Below are 27652 nucleotides of genomic sequence, written 5' to 3' on the forward strand. Positions count from 1 at the left end.
TTATTATTATATCACACTTTCCAAATTCTCCCTTTACACCTACCTGGACAGAATCGATATCATGAGAAATGAATGAATAAATGTATGGTAATGAATATGTTACAATATTTTAAAAAGTATTCAGAATAATTAGCTAAAGGGTTACCATTAAGACTGTAAATAAAGTAAACTGTTTTAAGTGTTTTACAGGATAACACAATGAGACACGTTTGAGCAATAAAATGCAAAACGAGACTTCTGGCACAGTTTAATGAGAGCAGGAAATGCAACAATAACACCAGTGAATTATCACCCAGCCCTAACAAAGTCAGAAATATCAGCAAAACCAAATCAGAGAGCCTCCTTAATCTTAAAACAACAGTGACAATGTGTTTATCTACTCAACACATGCAGCAAATTGTGGCCACACTATCTGCTTAAACACATAACTCCATCCAAGGCTAATCTATTGACCAGAGTGATAAACAAAAAAAATAACTCCTGTGAAAATAACTATCTCCAACTGAGTGGTTTGGGAATGGAGCCCCACCCTGTTTACAACAGCGAGAACAAAAACAAACTCCCTCCAAGGAGCCCTGGCAAATGCAAGTCACACACACTCCAACCAACACAGGCAAACAACAACAACGTCTGAAGATCTACTGGGAGAAAGCGGCCTATCAAACAACAGCCGTCTGCACACAAACAAGGTGTGCATCTCTGTGCTTTCGAGAGGAGTGGATTGAAGAGCGAGAGAAAAAGACAGAGAGAGAGAAAGCGAGAGTTGGTGTGAAAGTGGAACTGAGTAGAAAGTCAAATACCACCCCCACCACCACCACGGACTCAGGTCAACTGAATCATCAGGAGTCAGGGAAGATACCGTCACCACCTTCCATGAATAGCTCTCAAAACCACATCGGTGTGACTTCACTGTGGCAAACTCAGTCGTTTGAGAACGTTTTCCTCTCAATAACCAGGGGAGTCTGACTGAAGAGGTAATGAATCTCAGTTAACAAGGCCATTATCAGTGAAGGAACTACATCATCAGGAGGGACTTCAAATCCACCAGGCCCTTACCTCCACTGGCCTTTTTAATGTTGCTATTAACTGCTCAGGTATACCGCTAACAACTGTACCAAAAAGAGCACAAAGATAAAAGTGCCACGCGTTTGATCCCGCACTGTACATCATCACGGTAAACAATGACAGTGTATAAAGGGACACAGGCCCAATTAGCCATCTCCGCTCACTGCTGTCAAGTGTTTAAACAGCCAGCTAGGATGATAATAGTAACCTGTATACTTTCATCTGTGCTCCAGACTCATCAGCACGCCAACACCTCTCGCTGTAGCCCTGCACTGCATCTTGGGTAATTACTGCTTCCCAATTACCACCCAGCTGGTAAATATATATCAAATAAACAAGCAACAACCCGTCAATTAGGACCACCCTTTCATAATGGGGGTTCAAAATGATGTTTCATGTGCAGACGGAGGAAAGCGGAAAGAGAACGGAGACCATTTGGCTTCAAAGTGAACTTGTGTCCGTTATACGCAGTCAAGAGAACATCAGAACATAACAGTTTGTAGAATAAAATAATTAAAACCTGTGTGTGTTTTCGAGGCGATCGCCGTGCACCTCTCATTAAAAGGTGTTTTAATTGCCAACAGGGCAAATGTACAACATGGTAACTGTGCTGCTCCACCAAGAAACTACTTAAAACTGAAATATGGCCTTTTTCTTCACAGATGAACGAAGACGGACAGTAACAATGTTGAATTCAAAGGCAAAGAGAACAGCTGCAGTAACAGTCTGTCAACAAAATTTGCATTGCTGCTCTTTCCTCGTCTCCATTACTCTCTCCTGTCTCTCCTCGAGCCCATGGAGCTGCCGGCTCAGATCTGAGTACTCTGATGGCTTATCACATAGCGAGCAGCAGGCTAAGCTGGAGTGATGCGCCCAAAAGACATGATCAAAGCGCACCAACTTTTCCACCCAGCGATGATGATGGAAGAGCAGGCTCTGCCATGTTATGTTTCTTATTAGGACTGGGGCTGCCAACTGAAAACACAGCCAAGGAGTCATGGATGAGGCCCTTAAAGATCTACTCCTGCAACCTTATTTTGCATTACACTGTCTACTACACTTAGCAGGGTTTAAGCAGCAGTCTGTGACATTTTCATATTAGTACATGTAAGTTGTGCTGCTCTAATTCTCACACTGATAAAGCGTAGCACTGATTTAACCTATAGCCAGATTACGACGCTTGTATTTTGAGGCATCCAGTTTATGATAGGTCTTAAGAATAAAAACGTCGGTCCAAATGAAGGCTTTCAACACCCGGCAGCATAAAACAGATTTGTTTGGTATATGGAAGAACTTGATAGATAACAGAATCTGCCACCTCCGTGGAACAGAAGATGAATAACCACTAGAAACTAAATATATTCACTTTGAGCTCATCTTGTGCAACAGATCTAACCACACTTGTTTGACTAATCAAACCACACCACTTGTCATCAAGGAATGGAGGATGAGTTAAATCTTTAAGTAACCACTTTTGAATCAAGTAAATATCACATCACACCTCTGTGGAACGCTCCACCTTTTCAACCCACATACTATACCACCATGAGAGTTCAGGAATAATCTCCAACATTAGACTTACGAACATTAAACTCATCAGTCACCATTATTTCTCATCTTCTTCTTCACACAGTGGAAAAATGTAGTCAGGATCACAAAAGAAAGAGATAGAATGACTTTTCTTTTAGGAGATCCTCGCTGCCAATTATATGTCAGTGTGTGAACATAAACTTTTGAAAACCCTGTAGAGTTCAAACAGAGAGAAGAATCACTCACAGTTCTGACGTAATCAACTTTCACTAGGGGCTTTTAGTTTGTTCCCAAAGTTGTCAACTTCACTTCCTTTCCATGTTGCCCTGAAACAACATAACAGAACAACTGTGAGTATCAATGTAATAACAAAACCTTGGTGTAAATATTCATTGAGAGGAACTGAAAGCTGTGTCGTCCATCAGGCATCCAAAGGTGCATCGTAAACAAACGCAGACTGATACACACACTGGACAGCTGATAGAAACAGGTGCTGAGGTTTCGTCTGGCAGCTGAGCGCAGCTTGTAGCATATGGCCGAGCCCCTCACGTCTAAACCAAAAGACCTGAAGCTTACCTGCATCAATCCCAAACACACACAAGTGTTGTACTATTAAAGAAGCTCTATTACAGGCCTACAAGAAGCATCTTGTACATACTCTAATGGAGTTAAATCATTTGAATAAAAATAAACTGATTAAGTTATACAGTACAAAACAAATTAACAAGTAGGACGGGTTAAAAGAAAGAAGAAATGAGACAAAACTTGCACTTGCAGTCTACCAAAGACACAATTCATCTCATTAACTATGTTATAATTTTCTAAATATATGAAGTCTTGTATATTTTATTTTATTAATGTGTGAAGACATATAAATGATGTTTTAAAAAGTATATATCTTGTTCACAAGAAAAAAAACTAAATAGGTTTAGGAGTTTCACTATGCTCTCAACTACAAATGTCAAATGTCGTTGCAACTCAAACCACAGTTTAACAACACCTCTTTTAAGTTTTTTTGTAAAATCATGTTTTTTTCCTTCTGTGTTCTTAAATATCAGATGGGTATTTACAAGAACACATTTACCTAAATTAAAATACAAGATTCAAGGAGTCCTAATTTTCTTATTTAATCTGTATATAGGGACTGAGCAAAATATATTTATTGAGTAAATTTTCCTTCTGATATCCTGTTGATATAGACTGTTGCAAAATGTGATGCAGCCCAAACTGTGTGTTAAACACGGCGATTATTTATTAAAATAAAAAACACCACTTTAATCTAAAATCAGCACACCAGTAATTAACTGACAGAACAGATACTTTGATATTTTCCAACAATGGACAATTTGTATTCCATAGCTGTATTCCTGAAACACAACATGAGCAGTAAATTTGTTTTGTAACTCAACTTAATTGATTGTAATTGCATGCTCCCTCTCTCTCCCCGAGCAGACGGATGACATTTTTGTCAGCATCCCTCCTTTTTATTAAGGACAGACGACAGTAGAAGACAGTAATTAATGACTGCCCGAGCTAATGGCTGTCCTGAGCATTTTCGCAGTCCCCACAGAGGCTGAGGAGGCTGCACAGAGCTCACCTGAAGCTGTCCCCCCTCACTGACCAATCGCCTTCCCTGGCACGGAGAGCCGTCTGCCCAGGCACACCACAGGGGCTGGGACACACTAACCTTTACCCATGGGAAAAAATATATCGTTCTGCGTTTCCTTTTGTTATCACTTTCATTCACTGCTTCTTCCCCTTTTCTGCTGTTGTGAATCAAACATGCAAAAATCACATGACAAATTCATTTGCTAGAAAATCCTCTTTATTTATCTGTCACTCGACTTGCTTTGTGCAAAAAAAGAAAAAAATTGTTACAAGCAACTGGTTCGAGGTTATCTTGAATCTGAAATCAAGTGAAGGGTGAAGCCAGTAAATAAATCTTATATAAATAAAATACGGCAAATGCAGAACCGTATTCCCACACTGGACCGAAAATAACTCTCCTTATCATTCAGCTGCAAGCAAGGGTGCACAGTCAGTTTACAGCCCCTCCGTACCCAGCACAGGGTATTTCAATGTGTGTTCACAAATACTGAACCGTCAGATGAAAGAGAGGGCTGCTCCACTCAGGGATGGGAGTCCTCACACTGAATGCATGAGTGACTGATTACTTTCTTACCAGTTGAACCTCAACGCTCTACAAAGAAGAGCCTCAGCCCGAGTCTGAAGAGGCCAAACTAGAAACAAGGGCTTTCCAGATAATACAAAATCACAGATTGGTTAGTGTTAAGGATCTTGCGTCATTAAAATGTATACAGCTGCTCTTCCTCAAATTTCAAACTCTTTTTTGTTTCTTTTACTTTCCTCCCTGCCAACTCAATTTATTCACTTGCAGCATGGGGCACAGAAACTACAGTCAGTCTCGTTTCTAGACGCGGGGGGACGGTGTTAGGTTGTTCCCATTAGAATCAGATGAAGGCTGAATGTCTGAAGGTAATAGCCGTATCAAAACAGCAAGCCTGGAAAACAAAAAAAAAAGTTGCAAAGAAAGTTCATCCTGCGTTTTAAAACCTGGGTCAGCGTTTGCGAAGGTCCATTTCTGCATAAGTGAGCACACAAACCCCAGTGCCTGTTCAAATAGTCTGCAGCTCTCTCTCAGGCAGCTCATGACAACAGCCCAGCAGCAGCACTGTTTGATCTCCAATGTTTTCCTTAATCTGGGTTGTCAAGGTTCGCTTGTTGGAGGCTGTTTACTTTACTTCTCCTACAAAAAAAGTGTTTTTTTTCCCCCCTTCAGACAATGACTAATCCAAAGACCAAGAAGGAGGGAGCACTGCCAGCAATGGTTGTTAAAGCTGCAGTTTCCCTTTTGTTAAAATTTTCAGATGGTTTTAGTCGTGCTGTTGCCAGCTGCCGACTCACTGTGTAAAATATTAGGGTAATATTTCATCCCTACTTGAATGCTATTCACTCTCAGGAAACATACATAATTATAGTTATTTAATATAAAATATTCTGAAAATATTCATTATGACTTTATAAATCAAAAACAAATCAGTGTGGATTAAGTATATGAGACGTGTGTTTATGTTAAATATAAATGTAAAAGCACCACAGTAAAAAATATGATCATGTTGGTTACTGCATGGTGTGTATTTATTCTGTAATACACCAGCTATAAAATGCTGTAATCAAAACGTGGAATAAATTTAAAGTATTCTAAATACTTGTTTACTCAGCAAACTATTATTTGGACAGTTTAAGAGAACATTAAGTTGATGAAAATATTGAAAACATATTAGCTTTACATTCGCACTGTAGTAAAAACTGCGGCTTGTTAATTTAAAAATAAATTGTTTCTTTAAAGTGATAATGAGGTCCTCTGCATATTCAGCTTATTTACGGTAAAGAAAACTGTAACTCACACCCCATCTGACTCAATACGAGCACTCACGTCAAACTTTGACTAGAGCTCTAATAAAAGCTAATGTTTTAAATAAACGCGTCGATGTAGAGGTGTGACTCCACGTTGCCACAGGTGTGAATAAAACGTAGAATTTGTGTCACCTCTTTTGAGTTAAAAATGAGAAGTTGAACTCTGAGGTGAATATCCGCCTTATCGCAGAGCAGCCTCCACAGCACACACAGGCAGCCTCGGTGGCGAACAGTGATGGACAGTCCGCGGCGTGGAGGAGAGAACGAAGCAGGACACACCGGCTCAAAAAGCGACGCTACAGTTACAAGAAGTGGAGTTTGGTGGATGTTTGGAGGTGGAAATCTCCCTCTGGTCTGTGGGAGTGTGGCGGACAGCGAGCACGTGGGGGGGGGGAGAAGCTCCTAAAGAAATCACGGCACTCAAACCTCCCAACTTCCCTTTCACTGAGCTTAACTTTACAAACTTTTATTACGCAGTTATCCATCAACAGGTAACTAGTCACGGCTACAGCTAGTTAGCGCTTAGCATTCAGAGTGAAACTGCCTTCTCCTGAAAGAGGTGCATTTCCCCTGGGGGGGTCTCGTGAGCAGCGTGAAGTTAGAAACCCGAACTTTTCCACCAGAAATAAAGAAAACACTTGTAGTTACACACTTGTGACAACCCGGTGGTCGCTTGGGTTAGAAGAAGCTAGCGTCCACGCTACGTGACAGCAACACAGGTGTTTGTTTACTTGTTTATTTGTGGCGCTGAGAGAAAACAAGCAGCAAAGAAGAGCTGGACACAAACTCTAAGTGTGTGTGTGTGTGAGAGAGAGTGTGTGTTAGCAGCAGCTACACAGGACACAACAAAGCTAACGTTAACATTAGTGTGATAATAGTGAAACTTACCAGAATGAGGGGCCACGCGCTTTACGGCAGGTCGAACAGGCGCACGCGGAGGTACGGATTCGCTCGTGCGGGCGGAGGACGAACCCGTGCACGCGAGTCCGCTGTGTGCGGCGAGAACGCGTGCGACAACAAATCACAACCGTAAACACAAACAAGATTACTCCGCCCGAGGTGGACGAGGCGGAGAGGGGACTAACTAACTAACTTAACTATCCGCAGACAGGAGCAAATAATAATCTTACCGAGGGCGTCGAGGAAAAAAAGAAGAAGAAGAAGCAAAAAAAAAAATGGAGTTGGACGCTCGCTGCCTCCCAGTGTGTCTCGCTCGAGCTCCCTTTCTTTAATGTTGTTATTAGATTTTAACACGAAGAAGAAGAAGAGGAGAGAGAGGGAGAGGATGAGGAGGGAAAAGGGAAAGAATCGCGGATTTGGATGTTGTTGTTTTGATGTTCCAAGTCCGTGACGTCATATCCACCTGCTGGGTAAACAACGTTCAGTGCAAACACACACATCGCAGATCCTTCACATGCAGGAACATCACGGTGCACGAGTGCAACTTAGTAGTGGCTCCTTTCAGTGTGTGTGTGTGGCGGTGGGGGGGGGGGGGGGTGTAATGATATGCATTAGTTTTAGCAGAAAGTGTGACAGGAGAGAGGGGGCTGTCAGAAAAGCTAAAATGTCTGAGCTGACTAATTACAACTGAGGCTCAATGAACTTCTATTATTTCACATGAATTCCATCCATGGCTTTTTATTTTTTATAAATCTAAGGTTCACCCTGACTGGTCCAAAGCTTTGCAGCAGAGAGATGAAATGCTCTGGTGGTTAATAACTTCTCTGATATTATGGTGGAAGCAGGTTCTTTCATTTGTCTGTGCTTACACTCTTATCTCACCTGTGGCCCAAGTCTTCATAGCATCTTTAATGGCAACGTGACTGCAAATACATTTCAGCAAAAGTTATGAAGAAACTCAGCTTCACTTTTTTTCTGTCAACTTTGACTGATTCCTAAACAGCCTCCTGTCACAGAGCGAGGGAGAATTATCACAGTCCAGTTCACACTCGAGTTAAAGTAACATTAATTCTCAAAAGAAAATATTTCAAAGTTTTTTTTTATTTGCAAAAGCACAATAGGCTATCAGGCTAGACTACAGTATACCTGACCTGTAGTATTTTTAAACGCAACATGACTGCAAGTAAATTTCACCAAAGGTTTTTATTATCTTAGCTTCATTTCCTGTTAGAAAGTTTTTGCTGATTCCAAAAGTAAGCATTATGGCAGTAACTAAAATCTCATGTCACCTGCCCCTGAAGAGGAGAATTATCATGGGCCATTTCAAAAATCCAGTAAACACTTGTTTTAAAGAAACATTAATTTAGTCTTAAGAGAAAATGTTTTATTTTTTTCATTTATTTTTTTTGCCCTTTGTTCAAATCTCAGCTTTCCAGAGTTTGGAGGCCTGTAATGCAAAAAGCACAACAGCCTATAGTCTCCAGTTGGCTCTGTGAAATACCAGAAGTCCACTATCAGCTGATCTAAGATGGCCTATCGGCTCTTAGGGCGTTAGAAGATCATTGATATATATAGGGGCTTGGATGTTTAAAGCCGTAAAATGCATTTTTATATAGATTTTCAATATAAAATTGTACAGGGAGCCAAAGCAGGCAGGTAAAATTGATTTTATACGGTCACTTTTTCTTGAATCTGTAATCATATAGCAGCATATTGGACCAAGTGAAGCATGTTCTTTCAGTTTGCTGGGCTGACACTATATCTGACCTGTGGACCAACACTTCAAGGCAACATGACTGCACATACATTTCAGCAATACTTATAAAATAATTCTCTCAACATTTTCTTTGCTGCTGTGAAGGTTTTTGCTGATCCCCAAACAGCCTCCTGTCACAGGGAAAAGTGCACAGGCATTATGACAGTAATTAAAATCTCTTGTCACTTGCCCCTGAAGAGGAGAATTATCATGGGCCGGTTCAACAGTCCAGTTAACACTCGTTTTAAAGCAACATTAATTTAGTCTCAAGAGAAAATATTTTAAGTCAGTGTTTTTTCCGTCTTCTTTTTGTCCTTGTTCAAGGTCTTAGAAACTCAGCTCATTTCACTGTGAACGTAAATACATATATCATGGCTGCATCTGGGAGAAATGCTGCTGATGAACCCTGCGAGGGAAGACTGTTTGTTAGTAGACAGTGCCACCCTCTGACCATGTGTCGTAACAAGGATAAAATACCAAATGTCCACAGAGCAACCACTTCTTCTGTAACATGTAAGTTTGTGGATGTGGATTGAGGGGTGTGTTTTTCTTTTTAAAATATTTTTTGTCACAGATCATTTGTTTAGGTTATCAGCGATCTTTTATATCACTCCTGTGTACTGCAAAGACCATATTATTACTTATTATGGTACTAACTGTGTGGTGGTCGTTATATTCTGTTTCATGCTGCAGTTCTCTATTTTTCTTTAACGCCCTGAGTTAGAGTTGTGGCTCTTCTTAAAAATGTGTGGTTACCCACTGGGCACAGAAACACAATCTTCATCAAGCTTCAGGCAGGTTATCAAACAGAACAACTGAGTTCTGCTTATCGGACACACCGACACTCTCACAGTAAACAGGACAAACAATCATCTTCACACTTTAGTTTGTCTTAATTCACAGTGACACAGAAGAAAGCCTAACAGGAAATAGAAACATACGGGTTTCTGTTACCTTCAGACTGTCAATACAAAAAAAGGACATATACACACTTCAGGTTTTAAGGTATTTTAAAGGTTTCGGAGGAAACACATCTCGAATATATCAACAATTTTCCACCATTATGTAAAACTAGTTACATTGTAAAATTTATAAATTCATCATATTGTTAAAGGTGTATCAATGGTGTTTAAAATGTTTATATTGTACGTGTGTGTGTGTGAGAGAGAGAGAGAGAGAGAGCAACAGAGAGAGCAGGTGTTTGTCATTGGCTATCTTTGTGGACAAATTTCAGATTACAGACCTTGGAGAAGACTTAAAATAATGATAATGATAATGATGATAGAAATAATAGTAATAAACTTTATTTGTGTAGCATTTAAAAAAAAAGGATAAATACAATGATAAAATGACAATGAAATTAAATTAATTTCACACAAATGAAAGCTTTATAAAAGAACATTTTAACATTTTAACTTTAAGAAGAGATTTAAAATCATTAACATATGTACAAAGTCTGATCTCAGCTGCAAAGTCAGATTGGGAAATGCCGAAGCATGAAAACCTTTAGTGACCGACTATACCAGAAGTAGTAGAGGTCCACTTTTCAGCTCATCTGCAGACACCCAGGCTCATATGGAGCGAGAGGATCCTTGACATACACAGGGTCTTGGTTGTGTAAAGCCTTAAAAGTCATCAATACAATTTTATAATCAATATGAAAACAAACAGGAGGTCAATGAATAAATTGAGGCCAGAGCTGGTGTGACATGGTACATTTTCTTTCATCTGTAATCATCCTAACAGCATTTTGGAACAATTGAAAGTGATGCAGAGAAGCCTGAGTACAACCTGTCCTTAAGGCTTTAGAAAAGATTTAGTCTTTGAAATTAACCAAAATCGGAAGCAGGACCGAACGACAAGTTTGGGATGAAAACATTGGATTAGTGGTTAAAGTTAGGGTTAGCTAAATCTCCAGAAAATAAAAACTTATGAAAGTGACCCATGACAACATGTGTGTGTGTGTGTGTGTGTGTGTGTGTGTGTGTGTGTGTGTGTGTGTGTGTGTGTGTGTGTGTGTGTGTGTGTGTGTTTCTTAATAAAATAAAGTATCCTTAATCCCACAGTACAAATTTGACGAGCTAAAAGTAACACCATATTCCCACTGTAAAGATGCCCTGTATATATGGTAGCAAGTAGCCAGGAGGCAAACACATCAGTATCTCCTATATCACCACTGTGATGTGTTCAATGACCTCAGGGCCAATGATGCGAGAGCAACAGTGATAACTGGTAAGTCTGGAGAGTTGGATGTAAACATGTGAGTTAGGAAACACAACACACATGTATTCACATAAACCCCTAACCAGACCTGGAATAACTGTAAAATGAAAGTTAAAAAAAATTGAATAATTACAATGCATACTTGTTTCTTGAAAGGGAGACATTTTCAACTTTCCATGTCCTAAAGAGAAAACAACTTTCTCATAACACTAGGATCGTTTTATTTACAATAATTTATTTTATTAAAATATTTAATCATGTCTGTGGTACTCAGTGGTGAAATAATAGTTTTTTGACTTTGTGAAGTTAAATCTCTCATGTTATAACTATATTATTTCCATCCTTATAACAGGATTTGTAGTTTTCAATGATTTGTACATTGAGCCAATCTTTCACTGGATTACACTATTTTCATAGTGTTGTAAACATTGTTGTGTGCTGTAATTAATGAGAAAAATGCGTGTGTACTAACTGCGTTATGAAGGCAATCTAACACATCATCTAAGCTTTCTAATTCTTCAGTGGCTTGATCTGCATGTCAACACTGGATGTGTCAGCTCAGCGGTGCCCAACAACAGCCCTGTGTGTGAATTTATTATCCGCTCTTCCCCTGTCACGCCGCTGATGTGTCGCCTGGATTAAGGCCCTGACTTGATGGAGTGTAGTTGCAAATTAATTGAGGATCGCTATCAGTTACATAAGGTCCTCTCCACACACACACGCGTGCACACAACAAAGTAATTAGCTTTCTGTTAATTAGGTAATTAAGCAAATGAATAGGAGCTCCTCTTGATTTCCAAAGGGGGATGGATGGCTTTCATACGGTGTTCCCCCCCCCCCCCCCCCCCCCCCCCGCTGCTGGGGGCTGTAGCATTCAACGTGTAATGAAAGGGAGAGGACTTCTGATGGAGCCCCAAAGACAATGACCAGTAAAGAACTGCTCAAGGAGTGAAAGAGGAAAAACAAGAGATTATGATATGATGTGCTGTATTCTGCCTTTGTAAATATACCAGAGCAATTGTTATGGCAGGGTTTATCTTTCTAAACAAGCATGAATAAATAACTGTAAAAGATTTACATCTTAATTTTTTTTGTTTAATACTTGAAAACACATCATATTTGAATTCCCTTGTTGTGTCGTTTTTAATACATAAAATAATTGTTGGACATCCTGCACCAACAGTTCAACATTTAATGTTTTTTTTGCCCAAATTAAACAACATCATACATATGAATGCATGACAATGTGTAAGTGAGAAGTGTTTTTCTTTGTATTTGGTTTGTTTGGTACGTTCCATATGTGCTGCATCTCCAGAGACTTTATAAAAACATTAGCATCTCGGAATAAATAACATGCACTACATGGAATCATTTAGAAATACATGTTGTAGCTGTATATTTTAAGTGTCATATAAACATTTAGGGTATACTGTGTTCTACTGTACTTCTCTAGTCATGATGACCACTTACTACTTGTTTTGTCATCCACTCATTCACACAATGCATCTATGTGCAGCACTTTCTGTATCACACATTATTCACACAGCGGTCAGGAGCAATTTGGGGTTCAGCATCTTGCCCAAGGAGCCTGGGATCGAACTGCCCGTCCTCTTGTTAGTGGACGACGCGCTCTACCTCCTGATCCACAGCAGCCACTTAACTAATGTTTGTGTGTCCATGTTAACTGGATTACAGTTTTGCACCAAACCCATACAAACATGACTCATGAAAGTCCGCTGTTAAATGCCAGTGTTTACAACAAGCAGGTACGATGAAAACTGATAAAATCATGTTCTGACCAGTACTGCAGTGTAAAACCATAACACTTACCTCATTTCACAACAATGCAGGTGATAAACTTGGAACAGTTCTCAACAAGACTCTTACACAGATAATGAATTCTGGCAAACTTGATAGATATAACAACTATTACAGTTTGAACAGCATCATTGACAGTTGGGCTTTAACGGAGGTCCAAAGTGGAAATGATGTGTTGCTTTTTGACATGAGGTTCGTAACAATGTGTGTGTGTGTCAGTACGAATCATAGAACAACCGGAGCCCTTCCCCGAAACATCAATGAAGCTTTTCTTTACACACGTTGCTGTTTGCAGGGTTAGCTCCTCCATCTGATCATTAGAGCAATGTTTCTTAACTGCACAAGCTACCGGCTGGTGAATCCTTAAAATGTTTGACTTTGGACACAGTCAAGTTTGTATCCAAATGTGAGCCAGACAGAAGGATTTTTTTAGATGTGCTGTGCATGTAGGCCTCATTAGAGCCGAGTGGAAGTAGATGCACTCTGCTCTGGTTTTCTAAATTACTGACAAGCTTTCTGAATGTGTTTTATAACCCCAGGGGACACAGAGGCACTCTAAAACCCAAGCATGCTGTTCATGTAATTGCTCACCCTCGGCCTCTTCGCAGGAGACCTTCACATCATGTATCTGCCTGTCAGACACGTTAAGAGATCAAAACAGCTAATATTATGTGGTTTGGATGAACGTCTGGTTTGGTTTAGTTTTTGTCAGATATAATGTGAAAACATTGGAATGCAGTTATTCTAGACTGACTGAGAGAATTTACATCCAGGGAGTTTAAACACGAAGAACTACTGTTGAGGTTATTCATGGGAAAGTTTGTACCTAACACTGACACCGTAGTGACCCGATGAAAGCCAAACTGCCAAACATTGACAGGAGCCAACCCTGAACTCCACTAAATTTAAATAGTTTTCCTCTTTAAAGCTGCAACAATAGATCACATCACTAATGTAATATTAAAAGTATTGCTCATGATAATTCATTAAAGAATGCAGGTTCTTTGATTTTATTCCTTTTATGGATCTTATTTTATTTGTCTAATTATTATTTTACTTAATTTAATGTTGTTTAAAGAACAAACAATAAAATGAAGAGTCATATCACAAGAACTGATTTAAATTGAGTACCTTATATAAAGCCACAAGCGCCCAAAAGGTGGAGCCGGACGTTCTACACATTATGTCGGCATATTCAACCAGAGTTATAGAGGCCATGTGGTCCCAAACACTAACTTTTTGGTAGACATTTTAGAAAACTTAATAGCACTGCTAAAACATTAGCATCTCTTCCCAATGATATTGACAACACAGCTAATCAGCTGTGTTGTGCCATCAACAAACTAGAATGGCACTCATATCTCGGGCTCATATCTCCACCAAGGTCCCACACTCCCCTTAAATTTAATCAAGATGCAACAAATTGTACAAACTCTCAGATATCATTCCTCTACATACACCAGATTTTTTTCATTTAGATCCATTAATTATTCCCTGGTGAAAACACCAAAATCTATTGACGCACTGATCTGCACCAAAATTGAATGGGTTCTTCCTGAGCCATATAAGCATCCTTCAAACAAGTTTTGTGGTAAACCATACTGTAGTTTTCATGAAACGCTGCTAACCAACAGACAAACAAATGCTGATGAAAACACAACCTCCTTGGTGGAGATAAGAACCCATCTTACATCCTAAGAGCCATTGCTACACACCTGACTTTTACATTTTTCCTGTCTTGCCTTGTACAATAAATACACTGAGGTATCAACACATCCCCTTCATTCCAGAATGGAAAGATGCAAGAAGAAACACCGATAAGAACATTTCTTTTAATTTACATTTTATTCACTTTGTCCTTAACACTACAAAAATCCTGTTTACAAAGGAATTGTCATCCCCTTATAACCAACTCATCAACCAGTCCAAAGTTGAACTATAAAAGTGGTGTGACATACAATAACATGAGGCCTCCAGTTTACTGGAGCCTACGCTGTAATAAAGTAATAGTAACTGTGTGTCAACTTTGTGTCAACTGTGTGTCTCAGACTGGGTGATGAAGTGTCACATAAAATGACTTGCAAAGAGATCTGGAAAAATATGTGAAAAATACACGTTTGCACTATCTCTGTTAAAGTTGATTTTTATCAGAAAAGAAAGGATCAATCATGTGAGGTCAGTGTTACATACTTTTTTTTAAAGTTCTTTACTTTAAAGAAACATGCTGCACTGACTCAATGACCGTTGCCACATCTTTTTTTTCTGACATAATTTGACATGTTACACCGACATATAACCGTAGATAAAGGGAAAACGCAATCCTCAGAAGTGGAAAACTCCAGCCGGGGACACTAAAAAGTGCTTTGGCACTAAATAAAACAGTTAAAAACATACTAGGTTATGTAGCTGTTACCTCTATACATGATCCTAGTTGTGAGGTCAATGGCCTGTACAGAGAGCAGGACCATTGCAGTGCAGGTCAGTATAGGAGGGAGTCAAAACCAACATGTACTAATGAACTGTGGGGGAGATTTACACATTGTCTGAAGAGCTCAGAGCTTCAGGACCCAAATGAAAATGAAACAAGGCATCAGTCGTTAAAGGTTATAAAAATATATTGATAACATTTGCTTGTTGAATGCAAAATAATATCCTAGATTAGGTTGTGGGCAGAGCCTTTATGAGTGTTACAGAGTTCAGGCTTAAAAACACAATAAAAAGTGCGTCACACTCTAACGTCTTGAGCGTCCTCCCTCAAAGGCATGATGTTCCATGTGAGCTGAAAAAGTCAAAGTGATACATGGTGAAACCGTTGATGTGTTCAGCATAAATAAGGATCATTTTACATGCAGGACACATTTTTTACGTGAACCACAGAAAGTGTTATGAAAAGTAATATATCCAGAATTACGAATGGAATATACCAGATGCAATTTGTGGATTGAAAGTTAAAAACACAATCTGAGGCTGGTGCAAAGTTCAAGAAAATCCTCCGTATTCCTTGTGGTGTACACAGAGTTAAATATTATAGTTTGTATTATTTTGGCACTTTATATTGATGAGGCAGTGACAGGACAAACCTGTTTGACTGATATGTGAAGCAGGTATGAAGGAGTGTAATGACATTTGTCATATTTGCCTTGCTGCCTTTTTCTCAACATCAGTAAGACCTGATTGGCTTACAGCCATCTTAACTCCTCAAATCAGGGGTTGGGAACCTTTTTGATGTTTGGGTCACTCATACCTTTTTATTACTGTAAACTCCCGTACACGTTTCCTAAAAATGGGAAAGTCCTCAGTATTTCGAGTTTGTGTTGTTGGTTGTCAGGCTGGTTCCACATTAAAACAAATATTCCTAGTTCCTTTTGTTCATGTCCTGATACCTCTCCAAATGCCTGAAGGAGTTTTGCAAACTCGCCAGCACATTCAGATACCAGGCTTCTTGCAGAGTAGGAAAATGCAGTATTAGCAGCTCCACAGAAGCAACAAGGCTCCATCGCATTATGGGCTCCACACAGAATGACGTTTTAGCTTCTTAGCTATTTGCTCGCTCACTATAAAACTTTCCTATGTAACACTGTCTGTCAGAATCTCGTGAAAGCTGCTTGTTGGGAAGTCATACCTGTCATCCAGACACATTTGTCCTTACAACTCATCCAGCTTAGCATGTTGCATGTTTCCAGCTGTGATGGCGTGAGATTGTCCTATTTCATCACTGTGAGCACGTCCCCACAAACTAGGCACACTGGCTTCTCTTTTACAAAAAAGTGCGACATTTCACATGTACTTTTATTTTCCTGACAGTCGCCAAAAGCCATGACAAGTAACAGCTACGTGCGCTTTTCATCCACCTTGAGTGACCTGACAGACATACAGCCAGAAGGGCACACCCTTGAGGAAATGTTAGCCTTTTGTTTTGTGTTATTTTCTTCTAACAGGAATAAATTATTTGCTTCATTAGAACTTTTTGTCCAAGTTTCCTTTCTGTATTAATTAATTGTATCATGTGCCGGATCTAATACTCTCGCAGGCCCAGAGGTTCCCCACCCCCGCTGTAAATCGTGCTCGGAAATTCTTACATGCTCTGGTTGAAACTAGTTTTGCTACCCTCTTGTATCATGACAGGCAATGCTTCTGACAAAGCATATGCCAAGCTTAAACTCACTTCTGTTTTTGAATCCACATGTAGAATAAATAGAAGTGAAAGAGATAAGCATACTTACACTTATAAAAAACCTGCCTAAAAGATGTGTTCGGGAGGAGTTCACGGACTTTTCCCAAGATATTTGCTTCGTTTGCAAGAGACGCATCTTTATTCCAGACTTGTACCACGTCTTCCCGATCTCGCACACTAACACTGACCCCAACCACCTCATCATCTGTGAAACACGAGGAGGACAAAAGGAGGAGCAAAGTTAACAGCAGATGAATATTACATTAACACAAAGGCTATATTTAGAAAAAGCAAATGAGTGTACCTGAGGCACAGTAATCTGCAAACTGCTCCCCAATAGTAGCAAGTAACAATTCTTTCCAAACTGCCGACTGAAACAAGAAGAAAGACAAGATGAAAAAATATCATTTTATGTTTTTATGTGAAAATTTGCTAAACAAAGCACGACACCTACAGTGCTTTCTTTTGGTATTTTCATCTTCCAAACTCCTCCTTTTGCATTGCTTTCTTCTTCCCTGGTAGAAGAAAAGAAGAAAGAAACACTAGAAACTGTGCAGATGGATCAGTTTTACATTAGAGATCTTACTTCAATTAACAGACAAAATAAATCTAACTTAATCAAATCATCACTCTGCTAAACATGCCCAATTCCAAAATGCTAGGAAAGGCAATGCAGCTAAAATGAGTAGAAAAAAGCTCAGAGTCAGCCACAAATTATCAGACTCTGCTGTTGTTCCTCAGCAACGAAAAAGACCAAAATCATTATGGACATAATTCATGGGACTGGATGACCTGTGGTCCAGGATACAGATTCCAGAAGTGTAATACATTAACTGAGCCCAAGTTTCTGATGTATCAAGTAGGCGATTTTTCTTGGACTTTGTGATACTCAGAAATGTCAAGAATTATCATGGTCTCCTGCTACAGACAATGTTGGAGTGGTGAGACACAGACAAGATTAGCATTAGTGGTGGTTTTGCGAGAGAGACACTAAAAAAACATGACCAAAGCACCACATGATGCAACTTGGTGAGTTTGTCCCTCATTGGCACATGCACTACAGTCGGCTCAGCCAAAGAAACGACCACAGAACGATTCTACAAAATGGAATAGCACCTTCTGTATGCTGCAATCACTGGTGGGGCACAGACGTACTGATACACCACCGAACATGAGCTGCCAGCCACACTGACACCGCATCATTGGGGGCGAACTGATAACATGTTGAGCCTCCTTACACCTCCTGAGGAACTCATAGAAGAAACAAGCTCCCTCTTCCAACCATTACTGCCCTGAAACAGCATGTGGAGCACACACAGACCACAGAGTCCTATCTCTAGTTATTTCATACCAGCTGACCCCCACACTTATAATTTGCCCTCTGTTCAAGCCAGTGAAAAGAAATATAATATTCTAATAATAACAATCTCACCACAGTGGCCTCCGTTCTCCGCGCATTAAGTGATAGCTACATCTCAGAGGCAAGGCTGTGGCTGAAGGGATGTTGTTGTATACACTCCAGAACAACTGTAAACACAAGAACACACACATGAGGCTTAGTATCTAGTATCTTGTTTTAAACACAACACAAACATTGCTTTCTGTCTTTTGGATTATAAGATACTAAGAGCACATTTTTAATTTAACATCAACTTGTCAGAGCTCTTTAAAAAGCAAACTCTTTTAAAGTAACACTGCTTCAGAACGATGTGTGTAAAATAATGTAATATTGGCCTTAGAATATTTCCTCCTTCATACAATTTAAATCATCCATATTGTATAATGAACAATATATTGAGAAGTGCCAAGAAACTAATAAAAAAAAAAGGCAGAATGATAAAACTTAAAAAACAATAAATCAAACATCAACACAATTGTGTCACACTGTCAGTCTGTGTCTTTTCCAGGTTGTTATATTGTTTGTTTACTCCACTATCACTGAAGCACTGAATGTTAGAGTGTGACCATCTGTTCAAAACATGTCATTTAAGAGTTTCTCCTTCTTCAAAGTGAAACTACAAAGCCTGTTTCACTTCTTTGTTTACAGAGACAGTGTTGTAAACAAACCTAGACACCATCACAAAATGCTGTTTTAAAGTTCATCCTACTATTGAAACATCTGTTGGTTTATTTGCACATAGCATGGTGTCCCTACTTTTGTTTTGGAGTAAGATGGGACACATCTTCTGCTCAGTTGACTTTAGTCTGCAAACTGAAAGTCTACATGAAACATGAGAGGAACTTTCTCTTAACATTTCCTGCAGCCATCAGACAATCGTGTCAATAAGCAGTAATATATGCACTGTAACAAACAGCTCAGTGACTCAGCTGTCACTAGAAAACAATGATGTAATATGGCTCTATCTATATTCAAATGTCCCCATGATTGATGATGTATGGTTGACTTTTCCACCATTTGTGTCGACTGTAGCTGTTAACTAACAAAGAAGTGCTTATCCCTCCTCACATTAATCACTCAGGCGAGTCTGACGCTTTGCCGAGGTCATGCACTTGATCTGTTTGCTCTTCTGATGATGAAGCTCTTTAAGCCGACGCCACATCTCACCTGAACAGATTGTACTGTGTAGATCTTCTTCAGGTTGGATTCACATTGTGCAGCCGTCGTGCCCGTAATGACCTGGAATGACAAGAGAAGACTGTTTATGCCGACAGGAGATACAGAAGACACGGGTATACTGCTAACACACATATACACACCATAGACTGATGACTGATTACCCATTCAAAATTAAATCTAAAATACCCAGACCATTAAATGTTTTAATTTCAACAGTTTTTCTACTCGTCTCTCCCACCAGCAATCTATGACATTGACTTTCTCCTCACCTTCAAATCCACCTTCCTTAGATTTGTTTGCTCTGTGTAACCATGCCCTGTATGAAGTAATGTTTTTAATATTGGTGATTTTACATATTATAATAGCCTATTATTTCATATTGGTTGTATAAATGTCCTGACATTTGGCTGTGTTTTGATTGGTGTTATATCGGTATGGTGGTCCTTGTTTTTGTAAGAATCATACCTCCTGGTACTTCTTCACGTCTTTCTTCACATTTATATTGATTATATGGTGCATATGGTACGTAAACCAAGGTCAGTAAGCTATAAAAGCATTCTAGTTAATGGACAGCGTTGTTTAGGGGCAGGTGGATCACAGTCATTACTTTTAACTGTCAGTTTTTATTCATTTTGACAACAAAAGGCTTTGTAAACATGCACTTTTAAAGGCTCATAATTCGTACATGAAAAACACCAGTTGTAAATGTCCCAGTACTAGTGTTCAATACACCTATATTCATTGTATTATTATTGCAACTGTTGACTTGGATATTAATTGAACTAAGTGGTTCTGAGTAATTTTAAAATGTATTTTATCAAACTAGATGTCCACAACCCAAATAAACAAAATGTAAAAATGCATTAACTAGTTGTTACACATACACTATCCAGTAATAAGATACTTGAACGTGATTGCGTGTTTTAATGGGTCCTAAGGTCCATGGATTCCTCACTTTGACATAATGGTGTCTCTCCTTTAAAAGATGACAAATCAAATCTCACTGTCTTCTTGAGTTTGGAAACCTTTGCTCCACAGTGAAGGATGACATATTAAACCAATGGATCCCGTGATCTCATAAAAGAGGAGAGGAGGCAGAGCGTCACAGCCAGGATGTGTTTTAATGCCTGTGATCAGATCCCGGACAAAAGGCTGTTTTCTCTACAGAAGCTGGAATAACTCCCCTGCTGAGACTTGTTTGAACATCTGAGTGATGACCTGCTGAACATCTCCCTCTGTGTGACCTCGATGACATAACCTTGTATAACCGCACAGCCTTCAGTGGAATAACTTTTCTGCTGTGTCAGCCTCAGTGATAAACGGTTAAAAACAGTTACATGACATTAGCTCCAGGAGGCCTGTTGTGAGCGGTGGCCTTCACTAACACGCCCCCCGCTCCACTGCAGCTGCTCCCGGCCTCTGAGCTCCCACAGCCCGCAGAGCTGGAGCACATTGACCGTACCTGTCCAGCCAGAAGGTCCAGGGTGAGTGCAGAGGCAGCGAAGCGTCCTCTCGGTGTTTCTTCGTGATATTCTCCAACTCTTCCTCGTCGATGTCTATGTCGCTGGGAGAGGAAAGCGTCTGTCCGCTCAGCGCCGCTCCGTCCATCTCAACACCCGTCTCCCCCCCGGGAACCGCCATTAGTCCAGGCACCGAGCTGAGGCTGTGACCGCGGTCCCGGTGACGACCTGCTGGAGACGACGCTCAGCAGCCGGTTGGATTTTATCACACAAACACAAACACACCGCTCTTCCGCCTGCCGACCGATGACGTCACGGCGTCGCCGTGGAGAGACGCAGCGGTTGGTCCAGACCACAGAGCAGAGAGGGGGGAGAGGAGCAGAGGTCTCACTCTGACTGAATGTCGGGGGGGAGGAACTAGACTGAAACATCAACCATCAGTGAACTGTAAATAAAAATAAATATGTTGAACTACCAGGCAGAAAAATCACCATATATAATGTGTGGCGTTTTATATTTGTTATTTTGCTCTTAAACTTTAGCAACTTTTATATTGATGTTCATTTGCACTGCTCTTCACATACATACATACATACATACATACATACATACATACATACATACATACATACATACACACACATACAAACACATACATTCATACATACATACATACATACATGCATACATACATACATACACACACATACAAACACATACATTCATACATATCTGCAGGAGAAACAGGGAGAGGAGGGGGAACAGGATACTCAGATTGTATAAAGTACAAGTATCAAGTGAATTGATTGTGTAATGGAACATTTTACCATTATACAACACTATATATTAGCTCTGCTTGTGTAACTGCCAAGATGGCATCAGGGCCACAAATCTGAGACTGTGCTGGTCTCCCCCACCAAGACCTCGAAGAGGCCTTCAGCCTGTGTCTGGGTCTTGGCTTGGCCAGGAGGCCTTCAGCATGTGTCTGTATCTTATCTCCTGGGGTTTTACTTTTCACTCAGTTCACACACACAGTTTACATACATACACACACACATAGTTCACACACACACACACACACACGTAGTTCAACTCTTCACACACACACATCTCTTCACTGCATCTGCATAAAAAGCACACGCCTGCAACTGTTTCTTTGTCATTCCCTCTGCAGAATGCTCTTCGCATGCTGTATGATCGTCTGACCTTCCTTGCAAGGAATAAAGTATACTTAAAAGACTATTATTCTCTAATCTCTTTATTTCAGAAGTCTCACCAGGTCAAACCTCCATCACAATTGTGTCTTTTGTCTCTTCTGCCCCCATTAGGAGAGAGCAGCCTAACCAGTCAAGAGCCAGAGCCTCTAGCAGGTTATAGATGTTAAATGGGGACTGATCATGAATGTGGCCCGGTCCTTATGCAGACTTGGAAATGTGCACGTTCTTTCCCCCAGAGTGAGGCATCATCTTATTACACTATCTTCAGTCTCACGCCCCCCTTGTCTGTTACATACTTACTTCGCAAGCGCAAGACAGTGGGGAAATCCCCCTTATGCAGATCTGTCTGTATGAAAATATCAAATATTAATAGGCGTTGCAATGTACAGACTGAAACTTAGTGTATTATTTGTTCTATATTATAAATATATCAAGAAGGGTTTCAAAGGTCCCAAATAAAAAACTTAATCAATATATATCAGCAAAACTAGTCCCCGAGGATAATATTTTTTTATAAAAACATAGTTTCACTACGAGGATATTAACATATCATTACCAGTCTTAAATATCAACACTGCCTCACCATAAAACCCCAAATATGTAGAATATGTGTCTAACATCAATGCTGAACTACTTGACAGTTGGAGCCATATGAATGAGCCACTGGTGTTATTGGGATCTATACTGTTTGTGGTAACCTCTTGAGCCTCCAGCTAATCTTTGATTATTGCTCTGGACTTGATTGGATCAGCTGACCAGTGATCACAGGGTCATATATGAAACCAGGCCCCACTCTGAATGTAAAATGGGAACTATGGAACAAAGTGGGTCATTTCTGGTCCATATATGGGTATTAATTATCCTAAAAGGCCAATATTTGTCTGTGAGACAGTTTTGTAGGTTTTTGTCTGTGCTCATGATGCTGCATACAGCAGGCTCCAGGGGGTGCTGGTGAACCACCGCAGCAGCAGCAGAAAGTGCAGCCTTGTCACATAATGGAAACTGTACTTTAAAGTCCTGCTGAGAGCAAGAGGTCTTTAACATATTGATATGACATCCTCTGGATTATTTAAGAGTGTATGTTCCTTATGCAGAGTTGTTGTGTTGAAGTCATGATTTTTGAATCTCTCCTCTTCAGCTGTTTTCAAGCCACTTGTCAAATCCACTGTCATTTCTGTAAAGGTCATCATCTACAGTCTTTGTAAAACCAACTTCCAGACCAACCTCTGCTGAACTGTCTCAGACACCACTCTGTCTGCTCTCTGCAGACACACTGCTGCTGCATTATGCAACCTGTCACCTCAGCTGAACCCACAGTTAGCTCCAACTGTAGCATTCACACTGTGGTTCTCTCCCATCAGTGAGCTGCATGATGAGTAAACGTGTTACATCCGTCAAAACATCAAATTTTCCCCTTTTGTTAAAAAAAACAACTACTGCATAGGGTTTGAGCGACTCATAGCAAAGCATTTCATATTGAGGACTCAATACGTTTTTTAAATTGCTTTATCGATCAGTGGTTTACTATAGTCTGTAAGTGAGTCATCTTATTTTTCAACGGCCTCAACAAAAAGAGTCACTGCATTATCGTCCAATCCCAAGAGCCAAAATGGATAAAGTGTGTGATCAAGGTTTCAATTCAAAATGTAAAATCTAAACAACAAAATCATGTCATTACATTACATTTCATTTAGCTGACGCTTTTATCCAAAGCGACTTACAATAAGTGCATTCAACCATGAGAGTACAAACCCAGAACAAGAATCAAGAAAGTACAATTTGCTTCAAGAAAGCCAAACTACAAAGTGCTAAATGTAAGTGCCATATAAGTGCCACTTTTTTTGTTTTGTTATTCAAGGTATAGTCGGAAGAGATGTAGACTTTCTGCCGGGACAGCAAACAGTCGTGAGTGTTTAGCTCGCAGTGAGGGAGCAGCAAGCCGATTGGCAGATGCAGAGCGGAGTGAACGGGCTGGGGTGTAAGGTTTGACCATGTCCTGGATGTAGGCTGGGCCCAATCCGTTCGCAGCACGGTACGCAATTACTAGTGTTTTGAAAGGGATGCGGGCAGCCACTGGTAGCCAGTGAAGGGAGCAGAGGAATGGAGTAGTGTGAGTGAATTTAAGTACTGAATAGCAGGTAGACCAGTCAGGAGGGAGTTGCAATAGTCTAGGCATGAGATGACCAGAGCCTGGACCAGAACTTGCGCCGCCTCCTGAGTGAGAAGAGGATGTATTCTCCTGATGTTGTGCAGCATGTATCTACACAAGCAGGTTGTTGCAGTAATGTTGGCAGTTAGGGAGAGTTGACTGTCGAGTGTCACATCCAGGTTCCTAGCAGTCTGGGTGGGGGCTACCACAGAGTTGTCAAAGGTAATAGTCAGGTCATGGGTGGGAGAGCCTTTCCCTGGAAGGAAAAGTAGTTTGGTCACACACGAGTATGAGCAAACAAGATATCCTCATTAACATTCATTCATTCAAGTATGCATCTTCACAAAGCACCACTTCATCTTTGGCATAATATATTTGAATCTTGAATATGGTAAGGTAAGGAAAGGAAAGGAAAGGTGAGATAAGATAAACTTAATTTATCCAAGGCTGGGGCTGGCAATAACATTTTAATAATAAAAACCTTTCACTATAAACATAAATATTACATATGAAAAAGAACGTGTTTCACTCTTTTTTCTCATCATGATCTTCGAATTGTAATAAAGCCTGACAATAATAACAATAATAATACTAATTGGTTTATAGCCTACATTAAATATAGTGCACTGTTAGAGGACCTCAGTATTTGCATGTGATGTGTGCATGGAGACAGACTCCCCCCCCCCCGGCTGATCCCAGGCCTGCTCTCTCTACATGCAGTGGGACGTGCGTCGCATCCTGGGCTGCAGACGCTGCCGTGCCATGTGTTATCCACCCCACAGACCCTCAGCGAGCTTCCGACCAAACGTCTGCCTCTGCGGGCTCCACAGCCTGGAACCGAGGCTGTGCGTGGCCGTCGTCGCCGAGGCTGCGAGCGCGTAATGTGCGCCATGCGTCCGCACCACACTGTCTGCGTTTCTGCTCCTCAAGACGAACGGCAGAGCTCCGCCATCGGTGCAAAGTGAGATGTGTTTTCATGTGTGCTGCTCCAGAGATGGTGCGTGAACCTGGACCAGGCGGCTCCGGTCCTGCAGAGCGAGGAGCATCACACCGCGATGGTTTCAGACTCTTGTGAGATGAAGGACAGGAAGAAGAGGAAGAAGAAACATTAAATGCTTTATTTTGTTTGTTTCTTTTCAAGGGGGATGAGCGCACTTCAACGAGACTGATGTGATCCGATGCGTCTGAGAGGATTTTACTCCTGACTGGTTTCTCTGGATCGTGCTGTGTTTCCATTCAGCCCTGGCCGGATAGTACCGCTGGTGGATGAATGCATGTGGGAATACGCACCAGCTCCCAGGCTGCACAGATGGCAAACACAAGTGAGTTTGGGGAGAGCAGCCCGTCCTTACAGAACTATGCGTCCGCGGCCCCTGCGGTCAAGCTGGCCTCCCTGGGTCTGATCATGGGCATCAGCCTGCTGGGCAACGCGTCCCTGTCGCTGCTGCTGCTGAAGGACAGCTCCCTGCACAAGGCTCCGTACTACTTCCTCCTGGACCTGTGCCTGGCGGACGTGCTCCGCTCCGCCGTGTGCTTCCCCTTCGTGATGGCCTCGATCAGCGGCGGCTCCGTGTGGCCGTACAGCGCGCTCAGCTGCAAGATCGTCGCCTTCATGTCGGTGCTCTTCTGCTTCCACGTCGCCTTCCTGCTCTTCTGCGTCAGCGTCACCCGGTACATGGCGATCGCCCACCACCGCTTCTACTCCAAGCGGATGAACCTATGTACGTGCGTGGCGGTGATCTGCATGGTGTGGACCCTCTCCGTGGCCATGGCGTTCCCGCCGGTGTTCGACGTGGGCACCTACAAGTTCATCCGTGAGGAGGAGCAGTGCATCTTCGAGCACCGCTACGTGAAGGCGAACGACACGCTGGGCTTCATGCTGATGCTGCTCGTCATCGTGGGCACGACCCAGGTGGTTTACATCAAGATGCTGTGCTTCGTGTACGACCACCGCAAAATGAAGCCGGCCCAGCTGGTGCCGGCCATCAGCCAGAACTGGACCTTCCACGGCCCCGGCGCCACCGGGCAGGCCGCCGCCAACTGGATCGCCGGCTTCGGCCGCGGACCCACTCCGCCGACGCTGGTCGGCATCCGGCAGGCGTCTCACCCCGGGAACAGGCGGCTGCTGGTGCTGGACGAGTTTAAGATGGAGAAGCGCCTCGGGAAGATGTTCTACATGATCACGCTGACCTTCCTCGTCCTGTGGGCTCCGTACATCAGCGCCTGCTACCTGAGGATATTCGGGCGGGGGGCTCCGGTGCCGCAGCTCTACCTGTCCGCCGCGGTGTGGATGAGCTTCGCCCAGGCGGGAGCGAACCCCATCATCAGCTTCCTGTTCAACAAGGAGCTCCGGGTGCGGCTCCGAGCCTGTTTCTCCTGCTGCCTGGGAACACAGACTCCCATGGAGCCATACTGTGTCATCTGAACCTCCAAACACACACCGGTACCCTGATCCAGAATGTACACACTGCTGTGCACATGCAGACTGGGACTATAAACTGAGGCCACATGTATTACACGTGGCAGAGTTTACCAAACATTTTTAAACGAGCTCGCTATGGTGTTCATTTCTTACTTAATGTTTGCCTAAACATGATCTGACTGATAAAACATTATTGTTTCTCTCACCAACTGGGCTTCATTATTTTATTTTACACCTCTGCATGGACTGTGGGTGACATTCATTCCAAATATAGCCCACATGACAAATAAGCCTAATTATTGGTTGCCTAATTTATCGCTATATACACTTATATCAACCTGTTTTTATCCACTGTTGTACCTGAATGTCATTTTGACTATTTATTTGTATAATTCTTTTATTATATTCCAACACACTTGTCTGCAGGTTGTTTGCCTTCTGCAGAACTGATGACTGAAACACAACAGAACATATTTTGTCCGCTGACTGGAGTCCATGTCCTTGACTTCTGCGACCTACCTGGTTGCTTGTCACATCAGTTCCACACAGACACAGATCTCAGTATATTTTTAATCAGGACAATGTCACCTTTGTAAATATGTAAAGCCCCATTCCCCTTTTTCCTTATGTTTTTTTAAGCAGCTACGTTGTATAGTTCATAATCTCTCCGACTTCTTTGTGTTATTGAAAAATCTGTTCAACCTCACTTTAAAAAAGGGTATTTTGCTATTTCTTATCCGTCTTATTCATCTCATGGGTCAGTTGTGTTGAGAAATGGGTCGATCCACCTTCCGGGTCTCATTTTTCTACGATTATGGACGCTGGGACGAATGTTAACAATCTGTTGCTTTGGAAAGGACGTTTTCATCGTTTGTATTTCTTAGCAAATAAAAAAGAAATGGATGATGAGTTGTTTTGGACT

At 41.3% G+C, this 27652-nt stretch overlaps 3 protein-coding genes and 1 long non-coding RNA gene across 15 annotated transcripts in view; 1 reads left to right on the plus strand and 3 right to left on the minus strand.

The window, feature by feature from the left end:
• The window catches only part of foxp1b (forkhead box P1b), a 153289-nt gene extending 145890 nt beyond the window's left edge, over positions 1-7399 (minus strand). For 6 of the 10 annotated variants that reach the window (XM_034585339.1, XM_034585342.1, XM_034585341.1 and 3 more), the window contains exons 1-2: positions 6922-7154; positions 2842-2921 (exon numbers count right to left, since the gene is read on the minus strand). The gene's annotated coding sequence lies outside the window, so the exon portion shown is untranslated. The other 4 variants (XM_034585338.1, XM_034585332.1, XM_034585333.1 and 1 more) reach the window with 4 other exon arrangements.
• A 7595-nt stretch (positions 7400-14994) lies between these two features.
• Positions 14995-21268, minus strand: LOC117761441 (eukaryotic translation initiation factor 4E type 3-like). 2 transcript variants are annotated; one of them, XM_034585354.1, is made up of 7 exons: positions 20936-21268; positions 19471-19534; positions 18337-18431; positions 17359-17419; positions 17209-17275; positions 16954-17109; positions 14995-15509 (listed from the first exon to the last, which is right to left on the minus strand). In XM_034585354.1, the coding sequence occupies exons 1-7, from the start codon at positions 21121-21123 to the stop codon at positions 15463-15465; spliced, it is 678 nt and encodes a 225-aa protein (XP_034441245.1). In that variant the 5' UTR covers positions 21124-21268; the 3' UTR covers positions 14995-15462. The 2 variants fall into 2 exon arrangements, with proteins under 2 accessions (XP_034441245.1, XP_034441244.1); XM_034585353.1 differs by having other exon boundaries at positions 19471-19542; positions 20945-21259.
• A 1397-nt stretch (positions 21269-22665) lies between these two features.
• Positions 22666-23908, minus strand: LOC117761444. Its single transcript, XR_004613832.1, has 2 exons — positions 23651-23908; positions 22666-23486 (listed from the first exon to the last, which is right to left on the minus strand). It is a non-coding gene; the product is annotated as an uncharacterized LOC117761444 (long non-coding RNA).
• A 1463-nt stretch (positions 23909-25371) lies between these two features.
• On the plus strand, positions 25372-27652 carry gpr27 (G protein-coupled receptor 27). 2 transcript variants are annotated; one of them, XM_034585348.1, is made up of 2 exons: positions 25372-26749; positions 26787-27652. In XM_034585348.1, exon 1 carries the CDS (start codon positions 25579-25581, stop codon positions 26731-26733), a length of 1155 nt encoding a protein of 384 aa, XP_034441239.1. In that variant the 5' UTR covers positions 25372-25578; the 3' UTR covers positions 26734-26749; positions 26787-27652. The 2 variants fall into 2 exon arrangements, with proteins under 2 accessions (XP_034441239.1, XP_034441240.1); XM_034585349.1 differs by having other exon boundaries at positions 25372-26746; positions 26784-27652.

Source organism: Hippoglossus hippoglossus, chromosome 5 (assembly GCF_009819705.1).
Source record: "Hippoglossus hippoglossus isolate fHipHip1 chromosome 5, fHipHip1.pri, whole genome shotgun sequence".
NCBI lineage: Eukaryota > Metazoa > Chordata > Actinopteri > Pleuronectiformes > Pleuronectidae > Hippoglossus > Hippoglossus hippoglossus.

Coding starts and splice junctions, on each gene's coding strand:
- LOC117761441 (XM_034585354.1), bottom strand. CDS start 21,123: ATGGCGGTTCCCGGGGGGGAGACGGGTGTTGAGATGGACGGAGCGGCG. Junction 19,535..20,935: donor TGGCTGGACAGGTACGGTCA/ATGTGCTCCAGC, acceptor CCAGGTCATTAC/GGGCACGACGGCTGCACAAT. Junction 18,432..19,470: donor ACACAGTACAATCTGTTCAG/GTGAGATGTGGC, acceptor TTGTGTTTACAG/TTGTTCTGGAGTGTATACAA.
- gpr27 (XM_034585348.1), top strand. CDS start 25,579: ATGCATGTGGGAATACGCACCAGCTCCCAGGCTGCACAGATGGCAAAC.